This window comes from Ixodes scapularis, unplaced genomic scaffold, assembly GCF_016920785.2.
Source record: "Ixodes scapularis isolate PalLabHiFi unplaced genomic scaffold, ASM1692078v2 PGA_scaffold5__190_contigs__length_132052651, whole genome shotgun sequence".
In the NCBI taxonomy this organism is placed as follows: Eukaryota; Metazoa; Arthropoda; class Arachnida; order Ixodida; family Ixodidae; genus Ixodes; species Ixodes scapularis.
In genome coordinates, this window is record NW_024609880.1 from 65,127,929 (window position 1) to 65,147,735 (window position 19,807).

At 47.5% G+C, this 19,807-nt stretch overlaps 1 protein-coding gene across 1 annotated transcript in view; it reads left to right on the forward strand.

Moving 5' to 3' along the window:
- The window catches only part of LOC8027481 (potassium voltage-gated channel subfamily H member 7), a 107,570-nt gene that overhangs the window by 53,729 nt on the left and 34,034 nt on the right, over positions 1 to 19,807 (forward strand). Inside the window, exons 4-8 of the mRNA XM_042294362.1 lie at positions 2,557 to 2,800; positions 4,609 to 4,790; positions 15,931 to 16,327; positions 17,225 to 17,433; positions 19,157 to 19,400. Coding sequence (XP_042150296.1) covers positions 2,557 to 2,800; positions 4,609 to 4,790; positions 15,931 to 16,327; positions 17,225 to 17,433; positions 19,157 to 19,400 — 1,276 coding nt within the window. The remainder of the gene's footprint in view (positions 1 to 2,556; positions 2,801 to 4,608; positions 4,791 to 15,930; positions 16,328 to 17,224; positions 17,434 to 19,156; positions 19,401 to 19,807) is intronic.

Below are 19,807 nucleotides of genomic sequence, written 5' to 3' on the forward strand. Positions count from 1 at the left end.
TGCGCAGTTAAGTCTGGCGTGAACGCTAAGAAGGTCTCCGAATTTCGCGCAGTCGTTGAACGAGGGCTCGCTTTTGTAACTCTGTTCAGAGTGCGGAGACAATCTACCGGTATGGTGAACCGAAGACACCCTGTCGTGAGGTTCGTGATATGGTAAAGAAATGACAGAAGACACGATGATGCGTTATGAGATAATTCACATTGCACTGTAGAAATATAGAAAAAGAATATTTACACAACTATTTACACCACTTCAACAAATGTTAAGGTTTGAGTGTCCCCTAAAAAGTCCCTCGCTCACGACTTTTCAGTCCTTGCGGCGTAGCACCCGTGGTAGTCGATGATCAGGGGTCTACGACGTCAGGGCCGAGGTCCGGACGTAGTGACAAGGCAGTTGACCGATGGCCGAAGGCTTGAATCAGGCCCCGTACGCCGGTGGCAGCCTATGACCAGGTGTCCGCCAAGGTCTGGGCCGAAGGACGTAGCGATGAGGCAGTTGGGCGTTGGCCGAAGGCTTGAGTCAGGCCCAGAACGTCTGTGGCACGGAGTAGCAGCGGGTGTTCAACTGCGCCACGCATGCAGTCTTGTCTACCTCCTGAAGGTTGGCGCCCGGACTGCGTGAGAAGTGGGTTGTGGGTCGGGCCTCTTGACGTCTGGTCACGCCGACGGAGGTCCGGCCTGGTCGCGTCTGCTCCGTCCTTTGTCAACCGCCCGAATCCCCTCTCGCGCTCTTCGCATGCCCCCACCTCGTCTTCTTCCTCCTCGTCCTCTTCGGCTGGTCGCGGGATCGCTCATCACACACCCCCTCTAGAACACTGAACACTTGAAACGCTGTGCTCAGCTCTGGCGTTTGTTGTTTTCTTGTGTCGAAACATGAGCTTTAGTTTAGAGGGATGGGTTGTGTAGACATCTACGGAGCCAGTTACACAGAAGATTAAGTTTGTTTCACAACATTACAAGGAGTGTTCTATGAAGGAAAAAAAATGTAGCTATAGTTGATTGGAGCTTTTTTTTTTAATTTTTGTCCACCACATCCAAATGGCTACTCTCCGAGACTAAGGTGCTTTGGTGAGCTCCGTTTCGTAATTCCTTCCAGCCCTGGCAACAATCTCATGTATGGTTACTCTCTTCGAGAGTTGGACGACGACTTCATAATGTGACTTGTTGCTTGAAATGTAGACAATTACAAGGCCAGACTTTTTTTTTAAGTTGTGAGTTGGTTTGGGACTTTTTTTTGCCAGTTTAGACGTCCGGACTGATAGTCCGGCGCACTTTACGGCCCTCTATCAAAGTATTCAAAGTGCTTCATTTGTCACTAAAGTCCTTCCGTAGACCCAAATGTTAGCAGATGTGACGGTTTGTAAGGACACGTACATGCGAGCATCGCTTGGAAGGATAGGGCAAATGCTTTCAGTCTCATTGAAGAATAATTTATTAGAAAATTGAAAGGGAGTGTGTTCTGCTTTTTGCTTTTCCGTTAAAAAAAACGCAAAGAACAGTCTGGTTTAAACGCGCGAGTGTCCGTTGGAAGCGCGTGTTCCACCCCCGAAGGTCTCAAATCGGTAATCTAGAAAACGGCAAATTCCCATGCAGTGGGTACGCCCGGTCAGTATACAGCGCCTGATCAGTATGCTCGATGCCTGGCCTAAGTGACAAAAACAACCTTAGCGTATCCAGGTAGTTTGTGTGAGACGTCTTGCAGAGTTACTTTCTAGGATCACTTTGCATGTTTGGTCACTTTCAACGACTCGCAAGGCACAGGGGCTAGATCATGAGACATCATGACGATAGAAAACTCGCCAAACGCCACAATGATGCTGCGTCTCAAAAACCATGTAAGATGGCTATAAATCTGCACATTTCGCGCAGTACGCCACATAAACCGATCAAATCCGCACAACGCAACTGGTGTTTGCTCGCATACCGACCTTGCTGTGGGCCCAGCACCATACCAGAACCTTCCCAAATAAAAACTCGGAAGACGATAGATTTGGTCGGACGTCGTTATCTAGTCAGCCGATGAGGATTGGTAATCATTGACATTTCCAGTGGGCGAAGCTAACACGCCACAAACCCCGTGTGATCGAAGTTAGCATTAACCGCACGTCGCAAAAAAACGAAACATCGTCATCCTGGCTTATGCCTCGGACGACAGGGTGGCGCCGCTGCAGCGTGACGTCACAAGAGGGTTAGGGCGGGGAGTGGTGCCACTGCACGTGACGTCACAAAAGGGGCGAGGCGAAAGGCGGTGCCGCTGCAGCGTGGTGTCGCAAGACCGGAAAGGGCTAGTTCACATGTGACTGTCTATGCTCTAGGTGGTTTGTAAGCCTCTTGTGATTGTCTAAGACTGGCTGTGCAGCAGCACAGCCGGTCGTAGGGAATTCTAAGAGGCTTAAAAACCGATTGTGGCATAGACGGTCGTAGTCAAACGCAAGTGCGTGAACCAGCCTGTAGGCGGAGGGCGGTGCCGCAGTAGTGTGACGTCGCCAAAGTGGCCCGGTGGAGGTCGAGTGAGTGTAGAGACGCGCAGCGGCAACGTTGACGACGCTGGGCGCAGGTTCTGTCCCTGGGCGCCGACGTGCTGCCGGAGTACAAGCTGCAGAAGCCCCGGACCCACAAGTGGACCATCCTGCACTACTCGCCCTTTAAGGCGGTCTGGGACTGGATCATCCTGCTGCTCGTCATCTACACGGCCATCTTCACGCCCTACGTGGCTGCCTTCCTACTCGACCAGCAGAAGCCCGAGTCCCGAAGGAACCGCAAGTACGGCGACGATCCCATCGTCGTCATCGATCTCATCGGTGGGTGCTGCCGTTTTATTTTCTGTGTGTTTTGTTTTTGTTATCTCTTGTTCGTTCGCTTACGCAAATGCGGTGATACTCGATCAACTCTGTTGGCAATCTTCCAACGAGACGCTGGCTCTTCCAGACTCCTCCTTTCGACGCCAGGGTATATGACAAGAAGGGTGTTTCGTGTGTCTGTCTCTCCCTGAGGGGAAGACACGTTTTTATTGCCAATTAGTAAAGCTGCAGTTTAGAAGAACAAAAAAAAAACGTTTAGAACAAGTTTGACGTTTTTTCTTTTATACTCCGTTTCATCGTGCGATGGAGCGCAGAGTGCGCTACGAGCCAACGAAGCCAATTAAACGTGGGGTGAGTGCCACGTATACTCTGGGGTTTAGAAGCGGATTACAAGCGACTGCAACGAAGTCGATCGGGCTCGAACGCAAATGTGTGCCCCCTTACTTAATGTCAGTTATGAGACACAAAGGCCACTATGCACAAAAGTCTAATATTGTATTAGAAAAAAAAAGAAGACTGTTTCGAGGATGCTGGTTATGTACTAAGCTCAAAATTCTGCAGCTAAAATATGTTTCACGCTATAGCGCTTTTGACATCGGTCATCTCTTTCACAGGCCTTGTTTCTGTCCAGTTTTCTTACAAGGTGTGTCAAATGAAACCGCGGTCACACAACTAATACACCATACAAAAGACAGTGTGCAGGCACTGTCTGATCTGTATTTCATCCTTGTATCATTGTCGCATTGGTCGGTCAAAAATTGTCGCATGACATGCTGAAAGCATAGGCGTAGATTACGGGGGGCATCTGGGCTCGTGCCCCCCCCCCCCCCCCCTTTGGGCCATGATCCTTAGTTGTCTTGTTAATGAGCGTTTGACCTGATATTCTGCAGTCGCAGGCTTTATTTTCATGTATTAAAGAGAAAATAAAGACTCGTGGCCAAGTGAATACATACATCAGAAGCACAGGAACCTGGGTTCTACCCCAACAATTTCGCAGCTGGCACAAGCATTTTGTTTTTCAGATTTGTGCTCGCCGGCGCAGACGCCGTGGTACCCGCGATGAACGCACGGCTACGCTTGCACGGTGTTTGACATTGACACACAGGGACGGACGCCTGGCGATATACCAAAAAAGAGAACATAATCGATCGAAAAGAAACCGTTTAAATCTCTGTTTCAAATAAACTACTGATAATTGCCGATGTGAAAAACGATTGCGGGGAACCCCCCCCCCCCCCCCCCCGGAAAACTTCTCAACCTGCCCCTTCCCCCCCCCCCCCCCCCCCCCCCCCCCCCCGGGAAGGTGAAAAGTCCACGCCGCTGGCTCAAAGTATACGTTTGTGTAAACAAAACATGTTTCAAGCATGCTTAAGACATGTCCGCAGTTACTTCAGCCGTATTGCGTACGATAGTGTGACTGAGGCTTAAAGGACAGGCAAGACAGCGCGGAATGTGCGTCTAGTGTCTCACCAACTGCACGCGAGTGATCTTCACGACTTGCAGGAAGCTCTTGGCGTTTAACGAGACAGTAACCTATGAAAAGAGTCTTTTTTTTTTTTTTTTTTTTTTTGAGCGTCTGATTAGGACTTGTATGTCACGAAGTTCATTTTCACTTAAAAAAAAAAAAAAAAAAAATTCACAATATTTACGTCGCGGGACTAATTGTAACGATTTTGAACCGTGCTTCTTTTTCCGGCTAGTCATGTTGTAGAATTTACAATTTTCCTCATCTCTTCCGGAAATATTTTGTATAATGCGACGTTCGCTGTTTTGTCGACCGGAGTTTTCGCCGCCTTCGTTGCTCGCAGTGGACATCTTCTTTATGATCGACATCCTGATCAACTTCCGCACCACGTACGTCAACTCTAACGACGAAGTGGTCTCGCACCCGGGCAAGATTGCCGTGCACTACCTGCGCGGCTGGTTCATCATCGACGTGGTGGCCGCCATCCCGTTCGACCTGCTCCTGTTCGGCTCCGAGACCGACGAGGTGGGTGCCCGCGTTTCCCCGCTAGGGAAGCCTGGGGAAGATAGGGACATCCTTTCCTACACGAATTCCCCAGACGAACCTTGTCCGTTCAGAACGAGTTAGTGTATTTTATTCGTCAGATTCAAGTTTAGACGAAACAGGAAAGTAGCCTAATAAGGACAGGTGACTGTTTTCTTGGAGACAAAGCATCTTTAGCACTGAAAAGGCTACGTGTCTAAGTAAAGGAATGCATTGAATTCCTTTTTGTGTCTTTCTGGTCAATTTCTTTTTTTGAGTTAAATAAAATAAAAAAACTCTGGTCTGTTATCAGATCATCACTTTTTTGCGGAAGATGTTTTCCTTCTCTCCGAGGAAGCGTCTTAAGACATCAGGTTAGTTAAAATATTGTGTTTGTCGCCATTCGAGGGTGATTCACGCACCAGAGCTTACTTTTTACCGTGCTGTCGCGTATTACTACTACAGCATGCTCGTTAAGAACCCCAGGTTAGCACTAGGTAATGTAGAATTAAGGGGGAGGTGTCAAATCCCGTTTTATTTCTCGTTTAAGTGGCGTGCGACGTCTAAGGAAAGTCTAGACAGCAGTGTTCATTATGGTGAAATATGATCTGTTTTAAACATGATGCAGGGTTAGCTGAAGACCAACGCGGTGACGCATTTCTTGCTGTGAACGTCATAATGAACATAGCAGGAAAAACAGCACTATCTTGTAACGTCACGGCAATCGTCTGTTGGCTCGCGACGTACTGAGCTCAAATCTACTCAAAAATAGTCTCAGGAAACGCATTAGACCGGTGAGGACTGTTGTCTCCACGTTCTATTATATTTACCCGGTAGCTCTGTAAGGATAGTGGATTCTCTATGGGCTTGCTCCGATGCGTCAAAGTCCCAAGAACGGCCCCTTTTTCTAATCCCTGTTCGTAGCTTCTTTTCTTTTCAAAATACTATTTTCAGACTTCCATGTTAACATAGATTATTATTATTAACCGCAGAACGTGTTGGCAAAGCTGACAGAAGAAGAAATAGACGAAACTCAGTACAAGAGACAACGAACATAATGAGATAAGTTCGTCGTCCCTTTGTCCTGAGTTTGTTCTCTTCTTTCGGTGTCCAGGTAGATTATTTAATATTGCTTTGCACTGCGTGCACAATTGTCAATGTTGTGGTCGATTCGTTGTAGCCAGCGTCCCTAAAACACGCAATGAAAACGCTAGATAGCAAACTCCAGTTTTGCTTCAGGTTTGTGCCGCGCGTAAAAAACGTTCCGTAACGGAAATCTAGTCCAGGATACAAACGGGTTGAGAATCTGTGCGAAGTGCAAGTTCGTCTGCTTCGTTTGCAGGGGTTGAGGTGACGTCAGAAAAACGTCGAGCTCTGGTTGGCTCTGATTGAAGAATAGTGGACACAGCTCAAGGCGGCTTGCTTCGACGTCTACCCACTATTCTTCAATCAGAGCCAATCGGAGCTCGGCGTTCTGACGTCACCACAACCACCACAAAAGAAGCAGACGAACTTCCACTCCGTATACCCAGAGACGTCTTAACAAAGGCATGGCGTGGCTTATGGTGTTCATGCTTCTTGCCGCACAGTTTGTTCCTAAGCGTTCTTATCGACTAATTACGCCATCACATTGCCTGCGGAGCGATGATAAGATTATAGGGACTCGCCCCACGCCCGGCGTCTTTTAGGCTTCCTATGATCATAACATAAGAAGGAAATAAAAAAAAAAGTAGAGATAATTTGCTTCACACACCGAAACCACGCTCAGGGAATGTCTGGGAACTGTCACTCCTTTGGCTCACAACGCCACCTTCTTAGAAGCCAGGCACCCACTTTCTCTAGATAGAGTGTGGGACCTGAAATAGGTAGTTTGTCCTCTTGTTTGCGTATAATAACGTTGCTAAAAAAACATTTGTGAGTTTACCTTTCTGCTGAACACGGAGAGAGCCAATCCCGACGAATAAAAGAACGATTTGACCGAACATAAATGCGATGTTCTCAGAAAGATCTAATTAATTATTATGTTGGTTGACCCTGCGCACTTCGACTTTTTTTTAAAATCTAATCGTGTTCTGAGCTTTGTCGTTGGCTCGGATACCTTTAGTGTTGGCCGCGATTAACTGTCTTTGTGTTCTGCAGCAACGTTAGCTCACAGAATTTCTTTTAGATTGTGTTGACATTTTGTCTAGAGAAACAAAGCCGAGTGGGTGTCTTTATTAGCGTAGTGAGTGACACCGCCGGCTCTAGCATACTGGAGGCATGCTCGCAAGTAGAGCGCTGCTTCTTGGGCTTGTTGTTGTTGTGATTGACACGGTACGTTTGCTAGCTCTCTCTCTCTCTCTCTTTCTCTCTCTCTCTCTATCTCTTGATCTTTGCTCTATCACGTGACCGTATTGAACGTCCGTGTTGCTCCGTGGTCATTGGAAGTCTCTTGCCCCTTCCCTTTCTGGTCATGCCTCCTGAACTTGGTCGTTGTTCTTGTACATGTTGCTGTTGTTGTTGTTGAACTAACCGTATCTTGTGTGTAGCGTGTTTTGACGTGGTTCTGATAACAAGCCACCTTGGGAACGACCTTATCCAGGTTGTCTGCCGTATTCTTAAAAACTCCCTCGAAACCATCAACGCAAGGCCAAACGTACTGCATCGTGGTGCAGCAAGGCACAGAATGGCTAAGTTACGAGTGTTCAGCAGGTTGCGGTTGAGCATAAAGATGCTTAAATTGGGACCATGAAACGAAATCCTGCGTGGGGAAATCAGACGATTCTTCCATTCTTTGCTGTACGTGAATATGTTACCTGTTGCAACTTGACAATGAAGAGGGAAAAACAAGCGCGGGTTCAGGTTTTGAGCAAGAATGGTCTGCAGATTAGCTCAATATTCGTAATCTTACAAGTCTTAAAGCGATTCTGAAAGCGTTTTGTCGAATGTTTTATCTGTGATCATTTTCCCAGGGATCCCAACGGGCGACTCTGCTGTTTCGATATTGACAAAGGTCAAAGCATCCTACGCTACGACTACCGGTCGTAAACTAGTTCATGGGAGGACGCTTTCATTACGGAGAGCATAATTATTTGCCAAGATGGCTCATTCGAGGGATTTAGTTGATTATGCAATAGCCTCCCTACCATTGTCTCATTAATCACTAATGTCAAGGGACTCAAAGACGTCGAGGCACTGGTGGTAATTCTTTTCTTTTTGATGGCCTAGATATATCTAGACGAACATTCGAGAAAGACTCTTCGCAAACCTTGCAAAATATAATCTGTTTCCTCAGGTTGCCGAAAAGATATGTTTCTTATGTTGGCCAGCGTTTATGATTGCTGGTTTGATTCGCCTCGTCGGAATAGGCCATAAATCCTATAGAAGGGTCTTACTGATGATTGAGTCGGCCACTGGAGGGAAACGAGCGTCCGGTAAGGGTTGTAGACAGATGGAGAAGGGACTAGGAAAGGGTAGGTCTCTGTCCTCACTATCGGTAATTCAGTGGAGAATTTATGGACAGAACCTAGCCTAAGTACCTTTCCAACCTTATGCACGCGATTTTGAATTAGAAGCCGGTAAAACCGGGTCAATTGGCACCACGCCAACACCTTGTTGCACGTTTAGGCATTTTGGCTTGTCACAAATTGAACCAGACTCTCATTTGAGACAGTTTCATTTTTGAAAACATTGGCGAAGTTATAGCAGTGGCAAGAGCATATTGAGAAATGGGACTTACGTTTTTGTCGTCTGCGTTAACTGGGCAAATGGCACTTTAAGAAGAGCGTGATGGATAGCCTTCGCAAAACTTTTTAAGGTATTGGTAGGGTTTTCAATCGCACAAGTACCGATGGAGGCTGCTAATATAAATCGCGACATTCGCTTAAGTTCACGGATTGTGATTACCGAGGGTTTCAGACGTCCTCGGGTCCTCGGTTCTCCAAGTTAATCAGGCAGTTTTGCTGAACTGTAGGCACTAACAGCTTAAGGAAAGCAATACGTGGCTTATCATGTCCAAGGTTTTTTTTTTTTTTGTTTTTGTTTTTTTTTTGGGGGTGGGGGAGGGGGGTAAAGAAAATTTGAGAAAAATGGGGAATGTCGTGTCACGGTAGGTAGCCTTTAACACCCCCTACTCCGTCTCACCTTGTGGTGGACTACGGGTCAACCAAATAATTCTAACACCGACAGCGCGGCTGGGGATTTTGACATCGGGGGCAGCGATGTGTGGAAGTCGAGATAGCATGGCATGGGACTGGGCTAAACGGTTCGTAGGATTCGCCGTGGTTGACTTTAAGGCACTTCGAAGTACACAGCGACTCGCTGTTTGCGGGCAAGTGCTTTTCCCTATTGGAGCTGAATGGATACTGCGTCTGCGCAGGAACCTATTATTTGAGAGCAAAACCTCTGCAGATGCGCCGTATGGCATCAGATGCAGTGTCAGAAACATCTGTTGGTCTATAGTTCACGTTAACCAGGCGGCCTTTGAGCTCTTGGTTGCATTGCAATGGACGGCTGAACTCTTCGAATTTGGCGTCAAGATGCGCTACATAGCCAGTGTATTTCGAACGATGTATGAATACGGCTGAACCTTCCGAATCGGGCGGCAGCGTGCTCCACGCCGCGAATGTATTTCGTACGATGAAGGAGTACAGCTGAACCCTTCGAATTTAGCGGCAACTTCCGCTTCCAGCCAGTGTATTTCGAACAATCGTTCAATGCGGCTACATCCTTCGAATTGAGCCACGGCTCGCGCCACCTAGTCAATGTATTTCAAACAATAAATTAATATGGCTGAACATTTTGTATTGGGTGGCAACGTGCGCCACCTAGCCAGTATATTTCAAACAATGAATGAATACGGCTGAAATTTGGAATTGGACGGCATTTCGCGCCACCTAGCCAGCGTTTAATTACGCGGCTCATTAACTAGCTGTCCCCTGTGCCAGGGTCGTTCCCAAGTTGGGGTCCTCACCGGGGCCGGCTGCTGCTCTTGCCTTGTTCGAGAGAGAGAGAGTGTTGTGTGTGTTTTATCCCTCCTCTCCCGTGTGTCTGCCTGCTTGCGGGTGGAGTGTCTCGTGGTCCCCACTAGAGATGCCTCCTCTCAACGACCTTTTCCTCTTTCCGTGGCTGCGTGGGCGACCTGCGGGGCTGCGACCACGAGCCGCAGCAGCACGGCGGCCCCCCGGGGGTCATCGGGGATCGCGGTCGAAACAGGCGCGAGGGTGGGGGACACGCGCCCGACGCTACGTGGGCGGCGACGCTGTGCCCGGAAGACGTAGACCTGTCTGGCTGTGTTGCTCTGTCTCGCTCTGCTTGCCTGTTGCTCCTGCTGCTGCTGCTGCCGCTGCTAATGCCCATTGCCTGCACTGTCTGCCCGCTTTTTTTTTTTTTTTCTTGGTGTATTTGGGTGTTGGAAACGCCGCATGGCTCTTTTATGTCCAGCGGCGTAAAAGCGAACAAAAAAACGTCGTTTTTTTTTCTGTTTTACGCGGCGATTTTAATTTGTGATGTCCCTGCAATTCCGCGATGCAGGGACGATTTTTTTTTTTCGGACCGGGTATGTTTACGCAAGCATCGTTACTGATGGAATAGCTGCCTGATCTTCGCGCGCTATGGTTTACGCACGCTTAATTCTTTGTGTTACTTTTTTTTTTTTACGACGAGGAATCGCTGGGTGAATTTTAAAGCTCTATGCAGACAAAAGCATACTTTGTGTTCACTTTTTTTACAAGACAGGAATGAAGCTAAATAATGATAAAGATGGAAGCTTTTGAACAAATTACGGAGCTCAGAATAGTATAGGGCCTAAAAATGCGATGTAAGCACAGGCTATGAGCGAGAAGAACTTCATCTTCATTTGTCCCTGGCACATGCCCTTTTTCGGGTGTAATCGTATTTTGAGCTTCATTGTGTGTTGCGACCCTTCGGTTGTTGACAGGAATTTGTTACCAACGTGTCGCAAAAGAGAAAACCAATACAATATCATTTATTATTTATTTTATTTTTGAACCGACGACAGTGCCTACTTAATGACGTAATCCACGTAACTGAATCGCGGTTAGTTACACATGAACACTAATAACGAGAAAATGTAACACTTTTGTGAAACTACTGCAACGTTGTTTTGTTTTAATTATTATTATGCACTTTTGCCGCAGAAAAGCTATGCCCGAGCTGTCACCGAAAAGCTTGAATCGATCCGTGTGTGGCGACGACCACATGTGAAAGGGGGGGGGGGGGGGGGGGGGGGTTGTATTTGTACATTGATTGCCAAAAAGACAATTCTTGAGATATGCAAGGCATTTTGTTGTTTGTAGGAAACTTGCGTTAAGGTTCGTTCGATGTGATTGCTTCAAAGGAAACTGAAGTAAAATTTCATTAACGGCTCTTCATATATGTCAGCTTATCGCTAGGTAACGGTTGCACCTTCAAAGCTGAGACGTAATTATTGCGTTACTGTACAAACAGTTCTTACTGCAACGTATTTTTGGGACTAGAAAGGGCTTAGACGAAGAAGGTCGTCGTTTCCGCTTTCTGCCTTCGGCGGCGGATAGTGGGCCTTGTAGAAATACCACTAAGATGTACAAGGCCTGCTCTTGACGTCATCGTTCGTGGACCCCGGACCCACTCCCGAGAGCAAACGCGCCGAAGATCGGGGAGACTACGACGCTCCGGCCTACTTTCGTCGATTGGGCGTCGACGTCCGCTGGCATAGCGTTCATTGTGGGACGCGGGAAAGCGCACCTGCGGTGACGCCGACATGAGCTGGACGGCGCGACGTGAACCACTAGGAATGACGTTCGGTGGGGGGACGCAGGCTGAAGGCAGAGGCTTTGACTTCAAGGTGGCATTGCTTGTAGTCAGCTCATATTTCTCATTTGAGTAATGAGAGGTGTGGTCGACGCCGTGGACTAATTAGTCTTCATTCGCGTGTCTACGACAAACCTCGTTTAATTAATCTTCCTAAAATGGCGAACTTTACGCGTCCTCGGGACTTTCTTGAATCATGCAGAGTTATTGGTCGAGTCCCCGGCAAAATCGTCGTTAGTCACGGGAATAACGTAGCTGGGAGCCGAATAATCACCGTGTTGTTGAGTGGTACGTTTGCCCCGCTCAGATAAATACATAAAGTGCTCATCGGCGCGATGATCAGGAGCTTTTTCGGTCGGCTCGTATTCAGCACGGCCGGTAGCCAGAGAGGGCACACTATCTTTTTCGTGTGGTTCGTTCAATAGACCGATCTTACTAAGCGTTTGGCGCATGCGTGACGCCGCCATGGCTTTAATTCACAGGAGGCAGACGGTAGTACGTGAGAGGACTTGTGCCATCTCGTGCGCTACGCGCGCAGAGCTCCAGCGAGGTTGTCGCGTAAAGTTTCCTCGATGTATTGCGGCAGCGGTTGTGTAGTCAGACTGGCTGGTGAGGTCGATCTAATCCGGCTTCCGATCCCAATGATCGGCTATTTTCGCTTTTGAGAAGTTAGTAAACTCGCGCGTGGGCGTTTTTAAAGCGCCGATAATGATTTCCCAGTCACTTCACTTAACGTCATACCGCATTACGTTCGGGCTGGTGGACTGTTCTATTTTTAGTATCAGTAGACGGAAGCCGCTAAGGCGCACCAACAGGTCAGTAACCGTTGGGTACGTTTTTAGCTTACATACTTCCACGGAAAATAGCTAAGGTTGCGGGTGCACCTCTGTTGCGACATTTAACCTCACGTGCACTTCTGCTGGTGAGGTCACCAGATATATCTGTTAATATTCGTCGTCCCTCGGTTATCATAGAGCGTGTAGAGCAATCCAAATTATTGGTTAATGCCGACTGCTGGGGGTGCTGCATGGCTGTCGTCGCTGTACACTTCGTGTTTTCGTCGTCTTGCATGTCACGGCTTTCCTAGGTGGCCAGATTGAGCCCGGCATCTCATGCACACCGTTTATTCACTTTTGCGCGCACCGTAGATACACTTCTTGCAGACCTTACAGATGGGAACCTGCAATCAGGTTTTGGACGTTCTTGTTATTTTGTGTTGTTCCGTCATTTTGTAGGGCAACCATGTGAACATGCTCGATTATGAGCGATTCGCCTAAATAAGCAACTTCGTGAACCGAGCTCGGAGGTTGCTCGAATGCGTATATAGGGGGCTGAATGATTTGCAATCAACTGTTTCGAATCCTAGTCCCCTTGGAGCCAGGTCGCTAAACGCAAAAAAAAGCGAAGTTTAAATTTAAGAATTGTACCTAAGAAGCATTCGGCCATAGATCTCCTAAAGTTTTCAGGTACACGTCCATTTAGTAGCCTTGGAAAATGTCTTTAGTAAGATCGTTTCAAGTGATTGTATCAAATTCGAGTCAGCCGCTTTCGTAGTGAATGCAACTATCTCCAGCTGACGGCGACGTCTTCTTCTTTTTTTTTTTTACAGTCAGAATATGTTGTAGGTAACGAGATTCATTTTTAACTTAGCCAGTACGTGTGTGTATTAAGCGCTACATATACGCACGATGAAACGTTCCACAAGTTGTAAAACCCCGTCGGACGTTTGATTCTGTATCTGTGCCCCGCCCTTTCAAAACAGTGAAGCATATTTGCCTTTATATATAGTGAAAACAGCGTATCACTTATAAATAAGATGTCAAATTGTGATCACATCTCCTTTCAGTAGAAAAAAGCCAGTGTTATCAAATGCAGTGAATACTCCGCGCATTTCAGTAACATGACCGCGCTGTGCGCGAAGCTGCTTATCTATGCGATTTGTTCAAAAAGATGCATTTCATTCGTATGCTTGCCCTGAATACTTTCTCGCAGGGTACTATGACAAGCTTTTTGTGTTCATTCTTGTCGAGTTTTTTGGAATCTGCCGAACTACTGGCGAGACCTTCTGGAGTCTAGCTTTGGTTTCTGTGCAGAATGGGCACGTTTGCTTTTTCTAAATCAGGAAGTGATCTGATCAATGTTCGTGATAGAAATTTGCTACGACACCACACTGATGTTTTAGCCAACCAGCAAGTGATTGTTGAACAGGAAAACAAGATAAAAACGACTGCGGCAAAGTGAGCACATGGCGTGACCCCAAATTCACTATCTTGTGTTACTGAAGGCAGAAAGTAAAATTAAATACTATAGAGTACAGGGTAAATGCGACAGAGTAAGTAGTAGGACGTAGTATTTGGGGACAGCTTGTTTCATTCAGCGGATGTTCTAGACACAAATGAGTCGCAAGCAGCGGTTTGGCGGTAGAGAGTGCGTATCTTAAACTTCAGATCAAGGCGAAAATAACTTTAATTTAGGAGGGTTGTAGGCTTAGGCATGACTTTAATTGAAAGACAAGTGGTTTAGAGGTTTGTCGCTCTCTTTCTGTAGAGTTTTATCTTATGCAGTCATGACTTTTGAATGTGTGTCAGGACACTTTAACCTAATCTCAGCAACACTTCAGGCATCCGATACAGCTTAAACTTCGAACGCTGAAAACAAGGCACGGTCGCTCCTGGTGATGACGTTCTGCATTAGGTTGAGAACGGCCTGGTGATTAAGGGGATTAAAGTTCAGACGCGCCTGCTGGGACCTCCCTTTACGTTGCGCTGTATACAAGCCTCATGAATACTCGAACATCTTTGGAACTTTTGTCTGCTTTTTTTTACTAAAATTCTCCAGTCTTAAACATGTATATAGCATCATTTGTTTGTCTTAAAATGAAAAAAGACCTGTTTAAAACCTGATATTACGCTGCTGACGCCAGGACGTTTTAGTCTAAGGTACCATTATGAACTACTTTTGCTTTCTTGCCGGTATCTTGACCATTCCGTTATCCTTTTGTATATATATGAGAGGAAAGCAGTTTGTAGTAACCACGGAGTTTGGGCACTTCCCTCATTGAGTTTTGTAACTTTTCGTGCGTCCAGTTCACAGTTTTTCTTCAGTGTAGGCTCAGGTCTTAGTTGTTATATTTATATGAGTCGATTAACATTCAGCTACGGAAAAGAAAAACGCTAGACTCAGGGAACATCATATGACATATACACAAAGGAACGAAGACAGTCGATGTTTTTGTTGAGATTATTTTGCTGTTCCCACCTTTTTTGTTAATGCAGTGAGTCATAACCAGGAGTCTCAAGGAGCCTTAATCGTAAAGTCATAATATGTTTGAACACTTTGAATATGCGTGAGTAAATGCAAGCGTGTAGATGGTAGATGATATAAAAGCATCCGCCCTGTGGTCCCAGGAAGTCGCTCGTTGCCGCAGGATTTTTTATATATTTTATATATGTCTAGATAATTTCATAAAACGCCCGTGTAGCGAATCCCCCATTGCCTTTTTGTTAAAGAGTGAAGTATAACTGCCCTACTCAACAATAACTCCCGTTTTCACTGCCCCAGAAACACCACGTCCTCGTGCGGCTTGACCGTATCCTTTTCGCACCGCCGCTCCGCTTGAAAGGTAGGCCCTTTGCTGTAAATATCGGAGACCCTGTGAGAGAAGCTTCTTAATATGAGCCGGTCCTCGTAAAACCAGCGCAAGAAATAATGTAGTCTTCTTCATTTCAATCACGCACATGGGCAGTCTCTTGAGCAGTCTGGGCTTCACGGATGAGAATGCGTTAAGGGCCACGTCTTTGGACCCGAACACCGGATCATTGGAGCCTGGGTCATTGGAGCGCTCAAGTTCGAGGAGCACTCTGGTCTCTGCAGAATAGAATGCTACAAAGGTCAGGTACTTCAATCCGAAGGCCACGTCTTGGAGCGTACGTCCTTGGTGCATACTAAGCTTAAAGCACCAGACTACTCCAAAGGCCAGGTTTTTAGCTTCGAAGATCACCTTTTAGAGAACAGGTCTCTGGATCACTCTAATTCTTGGAGCCTTGGGGCCTAAAAGAACCAGGGCGCTTCGAAGGCCAGGTCTTTAGCTACAAAGTCCAGGTTTCGAAGCAGAGGTTCTTGAAGCACTCTGGTTCTTGAAACATTGTGCACTGGGTCCTTAGATCCAAAGACTATGTCACTGGAGTCTAGGTCTTTGTAGCAAGCTGGTGCGGAACTCGCCCTTAGTTCGACAGATTCCGGCAGGGGCTCGACTCGAATAGTGAGTATGAGACGTGTTGCGCGATATTCCTGTTTGCGTTGGCATAACGGGGGCTCCGGAACGCGCGACGGCATCCCGGGGTCGGCCGCGCAGACGACGACACTGATCGGTCTGCTGAAGACGGCTCGGCTGCTGCGGTTGGTGCGGGTGGCGCGCAAGATCGACCGCTACTCCGAGTACGGGGCCGCGGTGCTGCTGCTGCTCATGGCCACGTTCGCGCTGATCGCCCACTGGCTCGCCTGCATCTGGTACGCCATCGCCAACGCGGAGCGGCCATACCGGCAACCCAAGATCGGCTGGCTGGACCACCTGGCCAACGCCACGCACCAGTTCTACGTGAACGGCTCTCTGGGCGGCCCCAGCATCAAGTCCAAGTACGTGACGGCGCTCTACTTCACCTTCTCCAGCCTCACCAGCGTGGGCTTCGGAAACGTCTCCCCTAACACCAACATGGAGAAGATTTTCTCCATCCTGGTCATGCTCATCGGATGTGAGTGGAGCAGGGTCGCTTCTTTCTATCCGCCGGGAGGATCGTGACCGTTTTGCTTAACGCCGACGGGACCATGTTTCAGGTCGTGTTCATCGCTCACTTTCGATATATTGTTGTCCAGTCAGTGAGAACCAACCTAACATGGCAAAACTGTAGTTCATAAATCAATGGTCCCGCAAACGCGATTTTACCTCAGCACCTGTTTGAAGGTGCGGGGTAAACTGAAGCTTTAATGTTGCGTAGTATAACTTGAGTAATTTATATAACTTACGCAAACTCCTTTCCTGTAAAACGTGTTTTTGTATTTTGCAAGGACCGCGATTCAATGCCTTAGTCCTGCTTCATTGTCAAAAAACCTTGCTGGTAACTACAGTCGTAGTTCTTCCGAAGTCCTTTCGCAGCTTTATGCATTGCCCCCACTTCATGATCACTGGTATAGAAGGATAAGTAACATGATAAATAAAGAATAGCCTTGCACTTTTGTTATGGTTTTTTTTTTGCAGACAAAAAAGGTGGATGGCCATATGTTTGTTGCGACCTCGAAAAAAAATACACACTGGCGGAAAAATACACAAGATGTAAAAAGAGTTCGAAAAGCGTCTTAACTGGACCCACTATTGCTTCACCTACGCCTTATGACTTATTTTAAATATACTGTCGCCGCCATTTAAAAAACAAACACTGTCGGTTTGTAGCAAACGTTACTAAGGTGAGTAGACTCCACAATGTAGTAGTAACAGTGTACCAGTTTGAGCGCGAGCAGCTCCACTGTCCAGGCTAGAAGAAAGGAGAACCTTGCGACGGTCATGGAGCGTCTGAAGACCTCCGTTAAAACAGATCTTCCTTATTCGCGGTTTCTCTCCTCCTCCACCCCCTTTTTCCCTCACCTCCCCTCAGCACTCATGTACGCGAGCATCTTTGGCAACGTTTCGGCCATCATCCAGCGGCTGTACTCGGGCACTGCCCGGTACCACACACAGCTGCTTCGTGTCAAGGAGTTCATCCGCTTCCATCAGATCCCGAACCCACTGAGGCAGCGCCTCGAGGAGTACTTTCAGCACGCCTGGACCTACACAAACGGCATCGACATGAACATGGTGCTTAAGGTGAGTGCCTACTCCACTCTTCCCTCTCTCATTGTTCAGAGGTGCATTCTAGATAGCTAGGTAAACCAAAACCAAACTGTCACTGATAAAAGTACGTCACGCAAAAGGAAATTGCTGCCTCCAAGTAAAAGCCGAAAAGGGTGATGCTTCCAGCAAACGACTTGGTCTAGATCGGTTGAAAATAAAAACCTTTGTGTATGGTCTACTATGTAAAGCACTTGTTCATTGTAGGCTTTAGCTGAGCGTGTCTGCGCTCTCAACTTTCAATACCGTACTGACCTATATCATGTCTTCTGGATGGTGTATTTTGAATGACGCCACCGAGGTATCATGTCACCAGCCCCTAAGATTGCGCCATCGGCAATACGTGGAAATGTCTACTTTGCCCGGTTGCCGCAGGGTGGCATCACGACGCAGAGCGAAGCAATAAAGGTTTACTTTGGTACTGGTAAGAAGAGTTCCTCATAGCCTCATCTCAGTAGCGGGACAGGAACACTCGAAGCTCTGCTCAGTAGATATGGTTGAGGTCAGTGGTTCACTACTTGGTTACACACTGAGAAGACTTAAAACGAGCGGGGTTACGTATTTTCGGGACCCCTGAGTCGACTTGAGATCGATATTAATCGTTTTATATGTTTAGTGTAATGAATCGAGGAGCACGTCGTAAACTTTTATAATCAGTTCGTGCACTTACCGATCCGAAATTTTCATTGTGGGCATGTTTATTAGTAGATATTGCTTCGTTAAACTTCCAGGTGTAGCTCCGTTCCTGCTAAAAATGAGAGCATCATTCTTGACAGTTTCAACGGCGATCGCCGTCGCGCAAGTCACCCGAGAGTCTCCTTGAGGCGTCATCTCCTTATAGGCACAGCGAGCACTCGGGCGAAACAGGTGACCTATAGTGATTGCTTTTTGAGCGTCGAGTGCTTTCTGAGCCTACTGGTAGATGGCGCCACGAAATTCATTCTGGGACGTCTCGGTCTTCTGCTTCGGCGATCGCCGTTTGAAGTGTCAAGGGTGTTGGTTCTCGTTGTTCGCAGCAACGAAGCTATGCCTTGAAATATAACGAGATCAAATCCACCGCAAAAACACAAGTTTGATGAAAATTTCAGCGAGTTACGTGTAGGAGCAAAGTTTTCCGGCTCAGTTTACAGAAACTGCCGCAAAATATAACATCTTCTATTGTAAAGTTTGTAGTCGCAAAGCACTATCGCACTGTGTAGTTGATGGCAAGGTCGGAACGGCAGGGATGAGCTTCAGCTGTCCCTCCTCCGGCACGAGCTTCTTATTTTCGACAACGCGGCGTCTCGTGCCGTAGCCTCCTATATACTGACAAAGCCTGGCAGATCTCCACGAGAAGCGGCCACCGAAATGGAAAAGGGGCAGCGGCAGATAACGGATGAGAGGAGAACCACGTGACTGGCACCCCGCTGCGGCGAGACGCCGAAAGACACTTCTCCCGAGCGAACAAGTGTGCTTCGGGTCCTTGCCGCTGCAAAAGCTGTGCGCTGAAGTCCAGGTTCCTCGAGAAAAGGCTCTTTGATGTTCTGTGCTACCAGATCCTCGCGCTGTAAATCTGTGACCGGGCACTCTATGGCTCCGTTGTCGAACTGCCAGGTTTGTTTGAGTAAAGAGAAGGCTACGCTGGCAGCCGAGCCTTCGAAAGTTACGGCCTGTCGTTCCCACCGTGTCAGTGACTATAGCTGCTGGTTTCTCGGCGCAGGGCTTTCCAGAGTGTCTGCAGGCGGACATTTGCTTGCACCTAAACCGCAACCTCCTGAACAACTGCCCCGCGTTCCGGGGCGCCAGCCCGGGATGTCTGCGGGCGCTCTCTATGAGATTCAAGACGACGCACGCGCCGCCGGGGGACACCCTCGTTCACCGCGGCGACGTCATCACGGGCCTCTACTTCATCTCCAGGGGCACTATCGAGATCCTCAAGGACGACATCGTCATGGCCATCTTGGGTACGTGCATCTTGGGCCGTAGCATGTTGGGTGTGCAAATGGGAGTGGTTTAAATGTTTCTAGACTGGGTGGAGCTAACAACCGCCTAAATCAAAAGGTATATCCTCATTCGTTCGTCCACCCATTCATTTATAGTAGATATCGCGCTAATTAAAGGGATTATCACCGTTTCTTACATCTCTTCAAAAAATTGGACCAAGTTCAGTACGAAAACCCGTCACTGAGGTGAAAGAAGATAACATTCTGCGCGTAGCTGATTTACTTAACGAACGCAGGATAAAAGTTGTTAACAACAAAGAAACCTACCAGCACCATGGAAACAAGGACACACAGTTGCACCTAATAAAAATATACTTTCCATAGCGAAGCAGGTGGCACATCTTATTGAAAATTACGAACCTAAGCCA